The sequence below is a fragment of the Sparus aurata genome, chromosome 12 (genome assembly GCF_900880675.1).
Source record: "Sparus aurata chromosome 12, fSpaAur1.1, whole genome shotgun sequence".
NCBI lineage: Eukaryota > Metazoa > Chordata > Actinopteri > Spariformes > Sparidae > Sparus > Sparus aurata.
In genome coordinates, this window is record NC_044198.1 from 29,834,434 (window position 1) to 29,855,114 (window position 20,681).

At 40.8% G+C, this 20,681-nt stretch overlaps 1 protein-coding gene and 1 long non-coding RNA gene across 3 annotated transcripts; both read left to right on the forward strand.

Moving 5' to 3' along the window:
- The first annotated feature begins 8,020 nt into the window (after positions 1-8,020).
- Positions 8,021-9,675, forward strand: LOC115592425 (uncharacterized). Its single transcript, XR_003986143.1, has 2 exons — positions 8,021-8,243; positions 9,012-9,675. It is a non-coding gene; the product is annotated as an uncharacterized LOC115592425 (long non-coding RNA).
- Positions 9,676-15,252: 5,577 nt separating this feature from the next.
- On the forward strand, positions 15,253-18,673 carry LOC115592415 (uncharacterized). Of its 2 annotated transcripts, none has more exons than XM_030435098.1 (2): positions 15,253-15,421; positions 17,195-18,673. In XM_030435098.1, exon 2 carries the CDS (start codon positions 17,229-17,231, stop codon positions 17,982-17,984), a length of 756 nt encoding a protein of 251 aa, XP_030290958.1. In that variant the 5' UTR covers positions 15,253-15,421; positions 17,195-17,228; the 3' UTR covers positions 17,985-18,673. The 2 variants fall into 2 exon arrangements, with proteins under 2 accessions (XP_030290958.1, XP_030290959.1); XM_030435099.1 differs by lacking the exon at positions 15,253-15,421 and adding an exon at positions 16,291-17,157.
- Positions 18,674-20,681: the final 2,008 nt, after the last annotated feature.

The window sequence follows — 20,681 nt, forward strand, 5'->3', positions numbered from 1 at the left end:
TTCTTGGTTTCCGACTCCGTTCCCATTGTATGCCTTCACTGTTATCGATTCTTCTTAATGATGCTCTCATTTCCCTGCCTGCACAAGGAAATTTTGCATTCTGGTAGATTTGTGTCACAGTCTCTGCGACTCAGACCATCAACCGCGAGGCAGCATCATGGGGAGGAGGAAGCGATCTAAAGCCTGGCTGCATTTCACCAAACGAGATGAGAATTCTGCCGTGTATAATCAGTGCAATGCTTCCCATGCTACCAGTGCAATCAACCCGTATGCGAGAGGACGCTAGCGTTAATATCGCCACTTCTCAATTCGTAGCAATTCTGTTAGAGAAAGAAAGCCAAGTTGTCCCTTCATGCTACTAACTCTGAAGGCTGCACACCTGAACAATTGGCTCCATGGACTCACCTTTCTCCACTGATCAGCTGCTAGCCCCTGCCATAGGCTGTTAGACTAGCAACGCTAACTTTCAAACCAACATACTCAATACTCTGTGGGCTGTCTATCGTTGCTCCGTTGGTCCTTCCTCCACCACAACCTTGGGGTTATTCACCGCCTGGCTCCTTTGTTACTCTCCTCTGCTGCTGTGCTCTCCCCCGGCTCGCAGCAATGTTGGACAGGACCTCCAGAGGCAAGTCTGTTTACGAACGGTGCTATTCCCTCCGTGCAGAATGACAGGCGCTCCATTGTTCTTTGTTTTGTTTGTTTCACTTTAAGTGTCCTTGGGTACCCTGAAAGGCGCTATTTAAATTAAATGTATTATTATTAATGCTGTAATATCATGTAAGGGTGCCTGCGTTGCTGCTGGTCAAACAAGCTCCACTGGGACCTCCGTTGAAGACGGTGACGTTGACATTAGATATCCTTCATTAGCGCACTGTCGCCTTGCAACTGCAAGCAGCATGCAAAGTTTTTTGTTGTATGTTTGAGTTGAATATGTTCATGTTCACAGTCTTGTGCAGACATAATTCGGGGAAAAAATAAAATGGTTGCTTTTTGGTGCAGAAGTCTGTGTAGAACTCCTTTTTTGCCACTCAATGAACTACTCAGGAATCCATATGAGAATTGATAAGGAATTTGATCGATAAGCAGATGCGACAATGGCATGATATTGATAAAAACTTAGAATTTCCCACCCCTAAATATGAACTACAGCGTTTTGAGTCGTTTACAATGGATCCGTTTGGACGCAAATATTCTTGAAACGATGCCAAGGAAGACAGAGGAAATAAAGATCATTTTGGTATGTGTGGACAAGGCCTCAGTGTGAAACAGAGCTGAGTGTGAGGTGACGTCATGTGTGAGGTGATGTAGTGCTGGGCAGTATACTCGTTCAAACCGAATACCGGTGAATATTTTCGTTATGATATGAATTTTTAATATATCGCCATACTGGTGTATTTGGTTACACAACATTCAGAACGCTACGCGGCACCACGCAACACTGTTGAGGTGATGTCACCTGTGAGGTGATGACACCTGTGAGGTGATGTCACCTGACAGGTGATGTCAGGAGGATGCTGTCGAAGGTGCGGGCGATACTTCAGCACGGCTCTCACCCTCTCCACAACACTCTGGTCGAACAGAGGAGCACCTTCAGCCAGAGACTGAATCTGAACACCTGTGAGGTGATAACAACGCTCTTCTCTGACAGTTATGAGTCATCAGCACATATTTTCTCTCATTGATCTGATTTTATTTCTGTTTTTATGTAGATATAGTTTTTTACATATTTTTAACAAGACACATTTTGTTTCTGTTCTGTCGACATGATGTCATATTGATTTTATTTCATGTGAATTTATTTTCATTATTTTCATTCAATCATTTTGTATTTTGTTGATTTGTTTTCATAAAATCCGTAATGTTAAAAAACATTTCTGTTTTGTTTATTTTCAGTTTTTTTATGTTTAACTGATGTAAATACAGTGATCAATACACACATTCAATAATAAAACAGTAAGACGTGATGCAGGTGTTTTTTTGGAGTCAGGAGGAGGAGGAGGAGGAGGAGGAGCATCAAGTAATGTTCAGCTCGTTCAACTGAACTTTATTTAAATCAAACAGGTTAACAACCACATGGAAAAGCCCTGTCTTCCGCTCCGGTACAGCAGGTGGCAACATCACCTGTAGTGTTGGTCTGTATCCACTAGTGAAGAAGAAGAAGAGGAAGAAGAAGAAGAGTGAACAGGAAGTGACAGTCGCACCTTGTGGTTAACGTTTCCTCAGATGTTCAGAAGCTGTCACCCATGGCAGGTCACCTTGGTTATGATAAAACACTGAACCAGATCATGGCCCGATTTTACTGGCTGGGCATTCGGGCGGATGTGAGTAGGTGGTGTGCATCCTGCCGCGAATGTCAGTTAGTCAATCCTCCGGCCACCACAAAAGCGCCATTGCGCCCATTACCACTAATTGAGGTCCCTTTTGATAGAATTGCCATGGACTTTATCAGGCCATTAGACCGGAGCGCACGGGGATATCGCTTTGTGCTAGTCCTCTATGCAACGCGCTATCCCAAGACAGTCCCCCTGCGCAAAATCTCTGCAAAGAGTGTTGCACAGGCACTGTTTCAAATCATCTCCCGAGTTGGGATCCCGAAAGAGATCCTGACTGATCAGGGCACGTCGTTTATGTCACGTACACTATGCGAACTATAGGAATTACTGGGTGTCCGCTTACTCCAGACTAGTATATACCATCCCCAGACCAACAGCCTGGTGGAGTGGTTATTTATTTATTTATTTATTCGGACATGTTAAAGACAAAATAAGACAATAAAATAAGTTTTAAAAAATCTAATTAATAATAATAATAATAATAATAATAATAATACAAAAGCAAACAAGCTTTGAAAACATCAGGCATACAGCAAATCACTAAATCCCACAAGAGAAAAGCAAACAAATAAACAAAATATTTCATGTCCGGAAATGAGCAGGAAGGAAGTGTGAACTTATCGAGTCCTACCCCTTTTTCATATTTCATTTTTAACTTTATAATAATTCTTTTGAAATCAAAGATTCAGATCACATAGATAATAAATAAGATGTACTTAAATAACAAAACAACCTACGCATCCTATTCCATCCTGTATCCATTCAGTATATTGTCTTTGAACATTTGTTTGAACTTATTTAATGATGTACATGTTTTTTGTTTTTTGTTTTTTAGTTTAGTGTGTTTTTTTCGGTCTTGTAAGAAAAAAACAAATACAATAGACAAATATAAAAGTATAAATACAAAACAAAACATAACAAAACAAAAACAAAATAAATCAAAAACAAAAACAAAACAAGCAATACAATACACTTTGACCGAAAAGGTGTAGGCTGAAGCATCAGCTTATTTTGCCTACCCTTCTTAAATTAACATTTTCCATTTGCTCATTTTAAAAAATCTTTTGGAAAAAAAAAAAAAGCCCTGCATATTCTACATACAGCAATTTATGAGCACAGTGGTATTTATAATTCAGTTTTATATTTATTGTTTTCAGTTCCTTGTTACAATTATTCCATAATGTGACTCTTTGACTGTAATACAATGATATTTTGTGTTTGTTCTTACTAGTTGTTTCTTGAATATATCGTTTCCCCTCAGGCTGTAGCGATTTTCTTTCAATTGAAACAACTCTTGAATACTACTGGTTAATCATTTATTTTTGGCTTTATACATCATTTTAACTGTTTTGAAATCGACCAAATCGTTACATTTTAGAGCGTTCAACATGATAAACAATGGATTCGTTGTTTCTCTGTATGTCGTTTTATTTATAATTCTTATGGCTCTTTCTTGAAGGATAAAGATTGGTTTAGTATTTGTTTTGTACGTATTACCCCACACTTCCACACAGTAACTTATTATATCGAAGTATGAAGGAGCAGTACAAGGTGTATAGTGATACTTGGTTTAGAAAATCTTCAACTTTGTATAGTACAGCAATTGACTTTGATATTTTAGTTTTGATATAGTTTATATGTGGCTTCCAGCACAATTTATTATCAACTATTATTCCAAGAAATTTGATTTCAGACACTCTTTCAATGACAACATTGTTTATCATGAGTTTCTTATTTGAATTTATTGGTCGATTTCCAAAAATGATACATTTTGTTTTATTTAGGTTCAATGTTAGCTTGTTGTAATCAAACCATCTCTTTAGTTTTTTTAACTCCATCTCAACTGTAGCCATGAGTTCTTCCAAGTTTTTGGCACAACAGAGAAGATTTGTATCATCAGCAAACACAATCGTTTTTAATAACTTAGAGACCTTACATATGCTGTTTATATATAAAATAAACAACATTGGTCCCAGTACTGAACCCTGGGGAACTTCAAATCTCAACTTCAGAAGGTCAGTTGTGGGAACTGACCTTCTGAAGTTGAGATTTGAAGTTGTTATTCATTTGTACGTACTGATGCCTATTCTCCAGATAACTGCCAAACCAAGATAGTGCCACCCCTCTGACTCCATATCTATGCATTTTCTTTAACAAGAGATCATGGTCGACAGTATCAAATGCCTTTTTTAGATCTAGGAATATTCCTATTGCATATTCTTTGTTCTCTATTGCAGTTGTTATTTCTTTGTGAAGTTGTCCTGTTAGCCCTAAATCCATATTGCTGATCACTCAGTATGTTATGTTTTGTGATGAAATCATTTAATCTGCTATACATGATTTTTTCTAGTATTTTTGAGAATTGTGGCAGTAAAGAGACAGGTCTGTAATTTGACAGTTCATGTCTATTTCCAGTCTTGTATATTGGTATGACCTTTGCTATTTTCATTTTTTTAGGAAATATTCCCGTTTTTAGAGATTGACACCACACACTCAGTGATGTTTTAAATAATAAACATATCGATATCATTCCAGTCTGTGGACCTCTTACTCTTAAATGACTTTACAATTTCAATCACTTCATTTTCATTTGTTCCCCTTATAAACATCAATTCATTTACAGTTAAGTCACCACTTCCAAAATCATCTCTACTATCATTCCTTACTATTTCATTAGCCAGACCAGGACCGACACCAACAAAAAAAATCATTAAATCCATTTGCAACTAAATTCATGTCAGTGAATCTATTGTTCTTTACCAAGAAATAATTTGGGTATTCTGGTTTTGCAGTTTTTTGTTTGATTATCTCATTCAGTACCTTCCATGTTTGTTTAATATCACTCTTGTTGTCCTCCAGTAATTTACTGTAGTGATCCCTTTTGCTGCTTCTCATAATTCTTGTCAGTTTGTTTTTATAAGTCTTATAGATATTCTCTGCTTCAGTTGTTCTTTTCTTTAAAAAGTCTTTATATAACTGATTTTTCTTCTTGCATGCCTTCTGTATTCCCTTAGTTAACCACGGTTTCCCAGCAAATGTTTGCTTTACTACTTTCTTTGTTAGAGGACAGTTTTTTCATAGAGAACAGTTATTGTGGACAAGAATGACTCATATGCTTCATCAACATCTTCCACATAAACTTTGTTCCAGTTTTGATGTGTTAGATCATTTCTGAGAGAATGAATTGCAGCTTCTGTTTTGTGTCTAGTTAATATGGTAGTTTTACAGTCTTTCTTAGTCCTGGTACTGCTTTGAAGAGTTATAAAAACTGGCAGATGGTTGCTTATATCATATATAAGTAGCCCACTTACTATTTTTCTGTCAATTGCATTGGTAAATATGTTATCAATCAGTGTAGCACTTTGTGTTGTAATTCTAGTGGGTCTACTGATTGAGGGATATAGACTCAGTGCACATTGTCTTGATGAATTCTGCAGTTGGATTTTTTTCAAATGTGTTAAACAGAACACAGAACCCTGCAGCTGCTGAATTACAGAGAACATCATCACTGTTTGCATTTCACCTGCAGATCTCAGGTGAGTGAATCCTGAAGGAGCTCTAACAAGAACCTGTGACGTGTCTGTAAGGGAGACCAGTTCATATCAGTCGAACATGTTCTGCTCACCACTCAGGTCTTTGTGAGAGATGAAGCTCAGACAGTTTGTTCTGTTTCTCCCTGTAATGAAGCAGATTCATCACCTCTGACCTGTGAGTGGAGTTACACCAACATGTTGTTACTGACTGACTGTTTGCTACCAACACAGTAAGAACAGGTGATGTTGACGACTTCCTGCTCGTCTTTTACATTCTTCATGACGTGACTCAGCAGCGATGGAGAACAGGCGCCTCAGCATCAGCTGTTGTTGCTGAGCCACTCACAGTCTGTAGTCGTAGTGGATGATGTCATGCAGGTTGTTTGTATTGTCTGCATCAGCATGATGGCTGCTGCATGTCCACCTGCTCACCTGTCTGACACTCTGAGGCTGTGATCACTCGTCAGGTACAGAGGAGTGTTTCTAGGTAGACACAGCAGAGAGGAGAGTCCTTCTGCTGTTTTAATGCTCCTGCAGCATCCAAACAAACATGTCCTGCACTGCTCCTTAGAGACCAGAACCTTCTTCAGAACCTTCTTCAGAACCTTCTGCAGAACCCTCTGCAGAACCTGCTCAGGCTGCTGTTTGTGTCTGTAGCATTATTTGGAGGCTTTGCTGTGTAGACGGCTGCTCTGCTGAGGAGGAGCCTGATCCTGCACCAGGACTCATCATCACATCCTCCTTCATTCAGAACTCCTCCAGACACCTGCTCCAGGTAACTCTCTCTGCAGGTCCTGGCCGGTTCTTCCTCTGGTCTCTGCACGTGTTGCTATCGTTTCAGCCGGGTTTAATTGTGAACACACTCCCCAGTTTGAAACTCTGCTGTTGCCTTCAGGTCGTCCTCGCTCTCCACAGTAACAGTGACAGTGGGCGGTCTTGAGATCAGCAGTAACCCGGCACCAGAACTCCGGGTTTGAGCCTGTTGAAGGCTGCGGAGCAGAAAGGGTGGAGGATCCTCACTCCTTAGAAATCAGATCCATCACTGAGTCCTGCAAAGCTTCTGTTTCTTTGTTTCATCAGTTGAATGAACGATGGATCTGTGGATGGAGATGAATCCATCGTCCTCTGATGTGTTGCTCCTGGTTTCATAAAGAAAATGCACAGTGTTGTTGCTGTGACATGAAATATTTACATTTTAATATTCTTATTATTATCATGCACTGTACATTAATACATTATAGTGAGCTATAATTCAGCACTCAACACAGGTATGATGATATTAACTTAATGTGATCAGTTCATTGTAATCATGGATTATTAGAATGAAGCAGTTTCAGTACAAACATTAACCAACATTGAACTGTCAGTTCTGGACATTTGATAAACTTTTAATATCAAAATACAAGACAAACCACTAACACACAGTAGAGCTGCAAGTGAAACTGCTGTTTAAGGTTGAATAACAGTAAGATGCAATTATTAATAGAGTTCCAATAACAATAAACACTGTACAACTGAAAACATCGACTATATTCATTAAAATCTTTCTGTATGTGTTACAATAATTACAGAGGAACGAGCTCCATTCAGTTGACATGAACATGAACATGTTTATATCACAACTGTACAAACTGCTTTGCTTTGTCTGCCTCTTATTCCTCCTGTCACACACACATTGATCGTTTGATGCATGATGGCGTCTTGCTGATCCACAGTGACTCACTGAGGACTGAGAGGAACATTTCAGGTTCCAGACGAGGCTGATCGCTCACAAACAGAACAGAGATGTTAAATGCAGATAAAACACAGTGATGACTGAGTTATTCTGCTGCCTCTGTCTCACTGTTCTGTTCTGTTATTATGTAAATAGTTTATCACATCACAACTGTCACGTCCCGCAGGCCGTGATCAGGGCCTCCTGCCCAGTGTGTGTATGTTTGCGATGTTTTGTCTTCCTTTGCTTCCTTTTGTGTGCTTGGTGTGTTTGGTTTGGTGTATGTCTCCGTGTTTTGCTCTTCCTCTCTCTCCCTCTGGAAGCCGCTGGTGGGCGTGGTCGCTGGAGCTCCGATCAGCACACCTGCAGCTCATCAACCTTATCAGCACACCTATTGTAAATGACCTTTAATATGAGCATAGTATTTCTGTAAATGTGTTTTTATGTTTACTTATTAACATTCTTTAAAGCCAGGCTTTTATTTTTTATATATTAAGCAGACGTTACATTCAGTGCTTTTATTTTGAAAGCGTCTCGCCGAGACCTTGTACACATCAGGTGCTTTTGGACTTTACCGCGGTAGGAAAAGTGTGTCTGCAAGGCTAAAGTGTGCCTAACTCACATGAAACGCCCTAGCACCTGGCTAATAAGGGGCACAAGGTTTGTTTTGTTACCTTTTCATGCCATATTTATGTCCGGCTCGAGTTCGGTTGCCGTGGATATTTTCATGTATAAAACGTGTTGTGGTTAGCGGTAGCTACTATTAGCATCGGCCAAGCTGCCGTGTCGGTCTGTATTGGAAATGAGATGAAGCTATAAGCTAACTCGTAGGTTGTTTTATTAATGCAACAGGACGTATTTTGTCTGTTTTATGTGAGGTCTGCTAAGGTTAAAAACTGTTTATTGAGTTAAAAACGAACGGTTAAAAATGCTGATTTCATGTTAAATATTGTTTTATATTGCACTCTGTGGGAGGTTGTCCTTCAGTTAAAATGTGAATTTTCCTTCATGATTGTAACATCAATCGTAGCAGTTAAAATATATATTTCATTTCATGCAGTAAAACATGTGAGTCTACAATGAGTTTATTAAAATAGATAAAAGGAGAGTCAACTTGCATGATTGTTTATGAGATAAAAGCAGTTAAAAATAATTTCATTTAAAGGCAACTGTATTTTATTTTCTTCTTTCATAGCTCTTACGGTGTGTTTACATTGAATACGGTCCAAGGAATAAAGCATTGTGAACCATCAGTTTGAGAGTTCGACCATCATTTAGCCGGGGATGCTACACCTATTTATACCCAGACCAACCTTCCAGACCTCGCCGGATCGTTGTATCAGTCATTGTGAGAAAACGCCAGCCGCACCTGAACTAGTTCATGTGTTTTCAAAATCCTCTGCTTGCCTGTTCTCTGCCTCATCACAGACCACCAGTCCAGAGCCTGAACCCTGTCACCTGCCAGCACTGCCGACCACGAACCCGAAACCGGAGCTTGAGTCACACCACCACCCTCGACGTCTCGGAGGAGCACCTAACCTGCCAGCATCACCGACTACAAACCTGGAGCCTGAGCCTGAGTCACACCACCACTCCCGGTGTCGCGAAGGACCAGCCACATCACCACAATTGTTTTTGTGCTTTCAATAAATTACACGTGTTACCAACTAACTCTAGTCTGCGTTTGAGTCCCTGGCCCCAGACCCTGACAACAACGTTGTTGAGTGACAGAAGTTAAAACCAGCCTGATGCTGACGAAGGATCATTTCCACCTTCTGCCAAAGGAAAACAACTGATGTATAGTTTAATCTATGAAAGTCATAAATCCTGCTTTTCATGTCTGAGTATTAACATGATGTGTACACACCTCATTATATCCATCGGCCTCATGAGCTCTGTCCTGATGGTTCTGGTCGTTTGGACTGTTCAGTGCACTTCACTTCTGATGTGATGATCGTCTGTGGCAGCTCCACACTTCACAGATTTGTTTGGATTTGTTCTGTTTTGTAAAATAAAATAACTCATGATCATCAGCATGCATTGACATTCATTCTGTCATTAAATATGTGTAATAAAGAGAATAAAGAGATGATTCATGATTGAATAATTACTCACTCACCCTGAATAACCTGAAGGTGAACTACTTTGTTGACAGGAATTACATTCATACACCCAGAAAATAATAACAAAAGAATGTGATCGTCATTGAAATGAGATGAGACCTGCTGGTTTTCTGAGAACAAACTAAACATCTCTGTCTGTCTCCACACTGTAGTCTTGCTCAATGTCCTGCCCAAACTACTACATGTTTCCTCTCAGAGATATGTGGGACATTGAGCAGCTCCTGTGTTTTTTTTGTATTGGAGCTGCAGCAGCCAACAGAAACTGACAGTAACACAGTTTAGTATCTCAAACTGTTTAATCTTGTTTGGATTCACACATGATTTATATCTTTAGTGATTTCTTTATTGTTATCATTTACGTCTCAAAATAAAAAATGGGCAAGTTAATTCAAATTAATACTTACAGTTGTGTCTCTCAAAGCTAATTAAATTACTTTAGCAATTGCTGCAAATAAGAATAATTAGTTACTGATAAAACAAACAGTTCTGTCTCTCTCACACACACACACACACACACACACACTCAGCTCTGTATCGAGGGGCTGATTTTGTGGTGATGTCGTTCATGAGACAGACTGATTCTGGTGAAGCACAGACAACATCCTCTGTGTACAGAGTGCCCAGCTCACTGTACACAGAGCTGAGATGGAACAGTATTAATGCCCTTAATTCAAATGAGTTGAGGTTGGTTTTCTTTAGTGAACTGTAAATCTGAATTTCTCTCTGTCCCTCACTCGACTGAACTTCGTTGCATTTTTTTTTCTTTTTTTTTTCCACTTTATTTTTTGGTTTCCACAATTGAAAATGTATCAGCATACATACAGAAATGCAAGAACAAACTTCAACCCCCACCACCAACCTCAGGGGACAAGCAGAAAAGTGTGGACCTTGTGTCAGTGACAAGAGCAATCAAAACAGAACAACAACCAAACAGAACAAACAGAACAAACATGTGGCCTTCAGCAATAGTAAAAGACAGTGTGTATACATATGTATATATATATATATATATATATATATATATATATATATATATATATATACATATCAGAGGAGGCTCGTCCATAGAGGCAGAGGAGGTTGGTCCTCCTCTATATTTGAGAGGCAAGAGGAAGATCAATTTTTTTAAAAAAAAGATTAACTGGTTGAAATAAATCATTACCAAATCTCAGTATCATTTATTAAATATTATATATATATTATATCATTAAAAAAAGTTTCTTCTTTGGAAGAAAATCCACCTAAAGCAGTTGAACAGCGACAGCTGCAGACGGAGGAGACAGAGCAGTCTGTGAGAGGAGCAGGGAGCAGGAAGGTGAAGGCTAGAGGAGGACGGAGTGGGAGGGATCTCCTTCATTCACTCAATGCATTTAGGATGTTTCATGCTGATCTATGATTGGCTAAGACATGTAAAATGACGCGCTAAGGGAGGACGTCCTCCCTTACCAATCAGCAACCAGAATACAAGATTGACAGCAGGTTGGTCCAATAACAGTTCCCAAATTTCATTCTCACATTTATACAGCCGTAAACAAAAAAAACTGTTATGTATTTTACAACTTTCACTGCCAGCCATGCTCGGACAAGAAATATGGAGTTTTCAGCGATATTGGAATCAGTTTCAAGGAAATATAAGCACATTTCTGAAAGAAAAAAAACTGTTAGGAGAAATCAGAGAGAAGTTTCGTTTATTTCGTTCGTCCTGCTGGAGGACATAAAGTTAGCGGCACGACCGGGACAGCAGCACAGTTACAGAGCACACAATACAGAGCAGCAACAGACCCACTGTCGTGAAGATCATGTGTTGAGTGCTAAGATAGCACAGGGGTTAGCGCAGTTGCCTGCTATTCACATGACTGGGGTTCAAATCCCGAAAGAGATAGAAGTTTATTTTTTTTTTGTCTTGTATATTAGCTTTTTAATGAAATGTTTTTTTAAAGAAGTCTTGTAAGTCATTGTTTTATTGCTTAATTTTCATTGAATATAAGAAAGTAGGGTATTTTTTCAGTCACCAGCCGCCACTGATATATTTTGCCACTTTTGTCCTATAGGTCATATATATATATATATATATATGACCTATAGGACAAAACCTCATGTTTGTTGGAGCAGATATGTAATGACAGGTTGCCATATCCTGCTGAAATGATCATTAGGACGTCGTAAAGCCAGTCTCATCTTTTCTAGCTTCAGGAGTTAGTTGTATGTGATGTTTGTAGGAGGGCAGCCTGCTTCAACCTAACTAACATTATTCTTCTCACCAACAGAGTGACCAAAGCAATGTGATCAGACTGTGCCTGAGGAAGATGATCACCCTCACACCGAACACCAAATATGGCCGTGAGAGGGTTCGAGTTTATTGATCTTTTAGATATCTTGGATAGGGCATCGAATATAGAAGACCAGTAACCTGAGAGTCTCAGACAGGACCAGAGTGTATGAGCTGACGTTGCAGGTGAAACATTACATCTATTACACGAATTATCCATCACTGGATACATCTTTGCAATTCTGGCTTTAGACAAGTGCAGTTTGTGTGCAGCTTTGAGTTGAAAATATGTCTGACCATTCAGTATCTGTGATTTGTAAGTTCAGATCAGCCTGCCATGCTTCTCTCGATGCATCAAGAGAAGCATCCATGGGCAGTTGTTCAGGGATTGGAGGATATGATCATGTTTGGCCACAAATCTAATCCCGGACCTGTAGAAATCTTAAAACGTGATTTTGGTAAATCAAATGTATCTCTGAGCTGATCAAATGAGGCGAAAGTATCTGCTATGTACAGATCTTTGAATGAGACATTACCTTTCTCACGCCAGACTAAGACAGAGTCGTGTTTGAGTGAGGGGGAAATGATGGTTTGCCACGACAGGGGCACAAAGTCAGCCGGCCTGCCAGCCAAAGTGTCTCCACACCTGAGCCCATAAACACAGAGCCTGATGTGTGGGGGGGCAGGTGAGGCACGGCGTGGTGTGAAAGGCATTGCTGAACACAACCAGGCTGAGAGGGATGATGGGAGACTTGCATCAGCCTCCATCTGGACCCAGGCAGGGCTTCATTGTTAGCCCGGGTTTGTCGAGGCTCTCAGGTTACTCTCCCAGTCATATAGTTGGAAATGAGGTAAAACCATCCCACCCACAGATTTGGGTCTATTCCTCACAGATACGAGGAGGCTTCTTATTCCTAATGAAGTCAGAGATAATCTTACTGAGATGTGAGAAGAAAGACTTGTTGATAAAGATCGGTATAGTTTGGAACAGGTAGAAGAATTTGGGTGATACATTCATTTGTATTATTTTAATTCTGTAGATCATCTATCAGGGGCCATCTTAGTGCGCTGTAAAAGAGTAGCAAAGTTAAGTTTAGAGAGGTCTGAGATTTTCAGAGTTACAACTGTAACCAGGTACGTGAATTTATCAGTAGACACCTTAACAGGGCAGGAGATAAAAGGGAGTGATTGTGCAGCAGAGCTGACAGGGAAAGTTGGGATCCACCTTCTGCATAATAATTAAAAGCTGATGAATAATTTTTTTAAAAAGGCGTTTTTTTATAAAACCAGTTTGATCTAGAGAAATAATCGAAGGTAGGGCAGCCTCGAGGCAGTGAGCTAAGATCTTAACTAACAATTTGCAGTCCGTTTGGTAAAGTTGGAAAGATATTCACAGATTCGAACTTCCGGGATCAATACATCTGAAGTGAAACGTTTTTCAAACACAAACGATGCCTCTGTTCCACCATAGTAGCACAGACTACGAGCTACAAGGACCAAAACCTCGATTTTTTACTAAAATGAGCCGTCCTCCGAGCTCGACGGACAACATTGATCTCGATGCGCAGCCGGCAGCTGGGCGAGTGCGCAGGGACCGTCTGCAAATTGCAAGACAAGGGCAAGACCCTGCGAACAAAAATCAATAACTCCACTGTTATACAGTACAGACACTCTAAAATCACTACACACACCAAGGGTCACCTCATGGTCATACTACAACTGTTTCAGAAAAATATATATCTCCATGGTCCAAATGCTAATTTTGACAAAACAGGTGAGTTTTAATTTCTCATTGGATAACATAGGTTATTATCATTATTATAATTAGGAGGGTCAGGTGCTCTCCATGGTTATATAAGTATTTTAAAAAATAATAATATATCAATTGATTATTAATTGTCAGGCGCGTTGTTAGACCTGGGGATTCAGGGTCCGGATGTTTGAGATAAAAAATATATAAAATAAAAATCAAATATAATTGCTTGTCGAGCTCGGAGGACGGCTTATTTTAGCTCGTAGTTTATGCTATTATGGTGGGACAGAGGCATCATTTGTGTTTTAAAAACATTTCACTTATTGATCCCGGAAGTTCGAATCCGTGAATATCTTTCCAACTTTACCGAACGTTTGCAGCCACATTCAGCAGTGACGTCAGAGGATCCTGATCCTTCTTCAGTGTAACTGAGATAGATCCTGAGAGGACGTGGATGAAGTCGGCAGCGATGGATTCCTCAGAAACAGCGACTCAAACTGGCAGCAACTTATCTCTGAATCTGACATTATGATTGTTTATATTCAAATACACTTTGTTGATGGGAATCACGTACACTCTTTATATAATCAATAATAAATTAAACACTGAAAAACAGTTTGATCCAGATACATCATGAGATGTGACCCTCTGGCTGGTTCTGACCGTCTCTAGCTGCTGATTGGTGCTCAGCATTATGGACCAAAGTTCATATTGTGATATTTTCAGGCTGCTTGTCAACACAGATCAATATATCTCAGCATTTCCTACAGTGGGCTGAAACCAACACCACATCTGATATGAGCTTTTATGTAAACAGAGTGTGACACAACATGTAATTCAGATCTCTGCATTAATGTAAACAGCAGGCCTGTCAGTGAACTGGTGCCGTGCTGATCGGATCACAGTTTCACAGACACTAAACCACAGTTTAATAATGCTGTGATGATATGAAGTAAGTCCCTGATGGGTTGATCCAGAACATTCTGTTGTTGTGTTATCACATTATGTTGTGTTGGAGGCAGTGGTGCTCTGTGTGGAGCTGCAGTCTGAACAGTCTGGAGTCTCCTGCTGCAGACAGACACACACACACAGACTCTGCTGTTCTGACGCCGGGCCGCTCCAGAACCGTGACGTCCTGGACAGTGACTGACAGGTCCATGTGAGGGCGGGCTGTCCCGGATGAAGAGTCCAGTTCAGTTCAGTTTTAACTTCCTGTTATTACATGAGTGACTCTGTGAGGAGGAGTGACATCACTCTGACTGCAGCTGCTCTGTGGAACAGGCAGTTTACTGTAATGTACATCTGGATTTCAGGGAGATACAGAAAATATTTCAAATTTCAGAGGACTTTAATTTGAAATTCCACATCCTGATATTTGCAAAAGTTTCAAATCGTGTTCACAGGTCAGTGCTTTGATTATAAATTCAGTTCTGGACCTGCATTACTGTAAAATCTGCTGTAAACAGGCACCACAGAGTAACTGTTCACAGAGCGAAGGCCCGGCTGCAGTTTGGACTGAAAGTAAAACTGTTTCTGACAGGAAGTGCTCACATCCTGTCAGACACGAGGCTCGTCGTGCTGAACACGGAAAACACACTGCTAGTGAAGAAACACAGCGAAGGCAGAGCGGCTCGGTTCTGCTCAGTTCTGCTCAGTTCTGCTTGGTTCTGCTTCGTCTTCTTCAGACAGACAGGTAAGAAGAGCCACATCATATAAAGCCTTTATGAACAGAACTGAGTGCAGCTGGATTATAAACTGTGCGCTTCTGATTTATTACTGATCGTCCTCAAACACCTGAGATCAGCTGCTTCATGACGTCATGTTTCTAATGCAGATCACACTTTAATATGGATCAGGACATTGATCAGAGCTTTGGAGTCTGATGATGATCTCAATATGATGATATTACACACCAGAATCAGAAGTTCAATGTGTTCATATGTGTAGTGCAGCTGAGTTTCTATTGGTGGACTAAGAACACAGTCTGAACACAGATGAACCAATCAGTCAGTGTGTTTACATGCACAGTTTAGTCAGATTACAGCCATAGTTCGACTCTGCTGCTCAATCAGACAACTGCAATTATCCGAGTATACATGCCGGTGAGAAAATGTGATTATTGTCCGGAGCATGTCATACCCGGTACACTAGGTGGCGCTGTACCCATTTCAACTAGTGGAAACAGAAACACCTCCGGCTGACCTCTTTACGTCACCAGCAACAACAAACTGCCTCGGCATTCCAGAAAGATGGCGTACGAAGAGCGAGACGAAGCTCCATCTTTGTACACTTCATATATGGTGTACATGATAATTACACACACTAGATGCACAATGGAGCTCTTTCTCTCTTTCTTACGGTGATTTCGGAGGAAAGACACCGCCGTACTTCTACTTCCGGCTCACGGCCCCGGGGAAAGAAATCTCGAGCCTGTGCAGAACGCAAAATCTGATCCGATCTGATGGAACGTATACATGCAGGAGTAATGAGACTATCAATCAATAATCTGGGTGCTTTAATCCGACTATGAGAAATCTGATCCGGTCCGATTTTAGTCAGACTAAGGTGAATACATGCATCTTAAACATCCCATCATAGTCGGACTAACACAGTAATTCAGTTTTCTTGAGTGTCATGTAAACACACTGAAAGAACATGCCAACTTTAAGAGGTCAAGCGCACCATTAAAAAGGCCAAGCTTGGCTATAAGAACAAAGGGGAACCTCCGCTCTGCCTGGCAGGGCCTGAAGAACATGGCAGCTGTCGACAGAGACAACTGACAGAGGCCATCACTACCACCATCCGGGGGGAGCCTGTGGAGGTGGTGGAGGAATACAGGTACCTGGGCACAATTTTTGACGGCCTTCTGAGGTTTTCCGCGAACACAAAGGAGATCCTGAAAAAGTGCCTCCAGAGACAATATGCTCTGCTCACAGGATCCTACACGACCCCTCACACACCCTAACCCTCCCATCAGGCCGCAGGCTGCCCGTCCACGCTGCAGAACTCAAAGGAGGAGGGCCACCTTTGTCCCCACTGCAGTCCAGCTCCTGAACTCTGACTCCTCCCTGTCCCAACATCACTGCCCCTCGACTGACTGAATGCACACAGCACGCAGCACTTTACCATGAAGCACAGAGCACTTTGACTGTGACGGGCAATGAAAATACTGACTACAGCACATCTGACACAGTACAGATTTTATCTTGTTGATATTCTGTTTGTCCTTTTTTAAATCATCCTCATGCCTTTTAAATTGCCCCATGGGGAAAAATAGTGTTTTTTTAATTGAATTGAATTGAACTTGTCTGTTGTCAGTAGAAGTGAATAAGAGACTAATGGGAATGTTGTGTGACCTTTAATCCCCATCATGGCTCCACCCACCTTCTACCTGAGTGATAATGAGTCAGAACAGATGAGAACGCCTGTGTGAGTATCACCTGTCTCTCTCTCTTTGTCTCCACAGAGTCTCTGTGATCAGCTGACACGACTTCCTGAACATGGATTCTGCTCCAAGAAGAAGAGAGAGCAGAGATCTCCCTCCTGGTTTTACTGATTTAATGAACGACATTATTAAATATGCAGCTTCATTCATCAAAGGATTTGACCTCAAAGAATCAGAGATGAGAGAGATTGTCAGAGAGTTTAACAAGATCTCTGATGAAGTGAGAAAGATGCAGGAAACAACAGATAAAGCCAGAACAGTAGGAGGAACAGTCCTCGCACTGGGAATCCTCGCAACTCCGCTCACTGGTGGGCTGAGTTTATTAGCAGTAGCAGCAGCAGCAGGAGGAGGAGCTGTTGCTGTTGTTGGTACAAATATAACAAAAAAAATAATAGAGAATGGAAGTGCAAAGAAAGTAGAAGACCTGGGGAAACAATTCATGGAGAAAGTTAAACCGCTGAAGGAAATCCTGGAAGAAATCAAGACAACGTGTGAAAAGTTGGAACAAAAGAAAACTGAAGTTCAGGCTGGAAACACTCTGAAAGACATGGAGGAGTTTCAGAGGGTTCTTAGACGAGTCGCTGAACTGGGAAAGAGGAGTGGACAGGTTTTGGATGTAGCCGTAATGGTGATGAACATTATAGGGCATCTGTTAAGGTTGTTTGGAATAGTCTTCAGAGTCTCTGCGACCCCTGAACAGGACAGAGAGTTCAGAGAGTCCATCATCCAGTCAGCTGATCAGTGCCAGAGGGTCTTTGATAACTTTGATAACATGAAGGAGGAGCTGAAAGTCTTCAGAGACACAGAGTGAGACAGTCAGACGTGTTCAGACTGACATCATGTCTCAGGACAGAGCAGATGTGATCCAGGTGAACAGACTGAACACTGAAACTAGGCTGCAACTAACGATTACTTTGGTTTTCGACTAATAGATTATTTTTTCGATTAGTCATGATTATTTTGGCAGCATCTGTCTCTGCTTTGGTTTTACCTTCATATTCTCAGAGCAAATTAAAAACCCATGAAACATGCATTTGAAAACATAATATTTTGAAACACAACTGGATTTTTAATATGTTAACTTAACTAATTAATACTAATTATTACAGTTTTTAATTGATTACATATCTTACAAATAAATTATTATGTTATAAATCATCGCATTAAGTGGAGGTTTACTATTCAGTGTTTTATCCAATTTATATTATTTCTGTTTACTGACTTAATATCCTACACATGAATTATTACTGATATCACTGCTGTCAGACAGAAACCTCTTATTTGCAAATTTGACTTATTTTTATAGAATCATTTTACTGGCCCCCCTTCACATCTGTACACATTATTAGCCAGTGAATGTATTAAAGAGCCTGTCTCCAGCTGGCCTCTTGGCTGATGACACATGGGGCAGCACAGCCACACTTGCTGTTGTCATTCGAGATCTGTTGCATTTTTAATAACTATGAACTTTAATAAATCACTTTTTGGTTGCACAATAATGGATGGATGGTTTGTAGGCTATTTTTTTTAAATAACTCAAAATAATGACTGTATTTCCAGCTACAAAAGGGCAAGGACACGTGACGTCACTCCTCCAGACGCAAGAAGAAAGCAAAAATATATATTTTTACTGAGGAAAATGACAGAATAATAGTAACGCACAGTGACTTGAGTAGTAACTTTAATCTGATTACTGGTTTGGAAATATTAACGCGGTAGATTACTCGTTACTGAGGCCGGGCCGGGCCGGGCCGGGCCAGGACTCAACATGCACGGAGTCGGGTCGGGTTTGATGCTTTTGGGCTCGATCTCAGTTCTACTACAGAATCACACGTAAATTTAATGTCATATATTGAAGATGGGAGGTTGCCGCCCGAAAATGTTTCCAAACTTTGGACGTGTTTGGTTTCGCTTTCCTGCTCTCCTCAACATGTTCCGCCATCATTCATATTCTTCTTCTTCTGCGGAACCGTCTTCTTCTTCTACGCCACACTGTGGTGCGCATTTTAGTAGCGGTGCTAAAGCGATAGGGGAGATAATGTATGCCAAGATCCTTAATGATGGCAACCTATTGGTGAGATGTGCGAATGAAGAACAACTTGAGAAAGCACTCAAACTAAAAGAGATAGGAAAACTTAAGGTGGCAAACACAGGAAGGGTGGGAGCACAAAATGGTGGTGGATGTAAAGGAGTAATTACTGGGATGCCAATAAGAGTGAGTATGGAGGAACTAAAGAGAAATCTCAAAGGAGGAAAAATAATGAGTGCACTAAGAATGAAAACGACAAAAGAAGGAGTGAAAAAGGATAGTGAAACAGTACTGATTGAATTTGAAGGAGATAATATACCAAAGGAAGTGTTTGAACTGTCAAAGGTTTGGACACACAGCCATGAAGTGTAAAGAGAAGAGGAGGAGTGCAGGATGTGGATGGGAAGTGTGCTGTAGCTGTGGAGGAGGAGCCCATAGTGTGGCACATAGTGACTGTGAGCTCATGAGAAGGGAAACCAAGATTCAAACAGTCCACAGAGTGGAAAGAAGAAGTTAGTTGGATAGTTGTAGTTGGACTGACGTGGGAAGAAGTGAGGCAGAAGCTTAAAAGCAGCTGTAGACTTTGTGTACATGGTATACAGTGATAAGGAGAGACAGAAGTCATGGGGGAGGAGGAGGGTGTGCTACATTCATCAAGCTAGATATTCCATATGGGTGCTGGAAAAGGGGGATGATCAGGAATACAGAGTGGAAGGGTTAGGGTTAGGAAAAGTAATTGAAGATTTGATGGAAGATAGGGATTTGATCTGTATGAATGATGGTAGAGAAACAAGGGTAAACATAACAACAGGCACTGAATCTGCATTAGACATTACATTAGTGTCTAATCCCCTGGCTGGAGTTAGTAACTGGGAAGTTTTGACGGCTACAACAGTAGGCAGCGATCACTATCCAGTATCATGCTTGATGGGAGAAAGAGATGAAGTGAGACCAGGTGGTGAAATCTCAAAGTGGGTCTTTGGAAAAGCAGATTGGGATAAATTCCAGAAGTTGAGTGAGGAAACAATAACAAGGATTGACATTTCTGGAGATATCTCTCTATAAAAGCAAGGAATCTCTGTCTGTCTGTCTGTCTGTGTGTGTGTGTGTGTCTGCGGATCAGGATCAGACTGACCTGAGAGTTTCAACATGGCTGCTGCGTGGTTCAATGGTGTGCAACGTCGGATTTGTTTGGACTGCAATGATACTGTTAATAAATTATTTCATAAATGCTTTACAAATTCTGCTAGCATTGCTAACCATTGCCACCGTAGCCACGTGCGCACCAGAGCCTATTTATACCTGCAGCGGTGCGAGCTGGACCGGGATTTTGCCGGCCGTTCGGTCCCGTTCTGTTCTGTTCTGTGCATCTAAACTGACTGTTGTGGATTAATGAGATTAAACGAGTCCGGACCGAGTCTGTTCGGGTCTGAGGAGATCCGGAGACGCGCAGACAACAAAGTGGAATCGGATCTGTGG

What these genes read in the sequence shown, in the direction of transcription:
- LOC115592415 (XM_030435098.1), top strand. Translation starts at nt 17,229, where the DNA reads ATGGATTCTGCTCCAAGAAGAAGAGAGAGCAGAGATCTCCCTCCTGGT.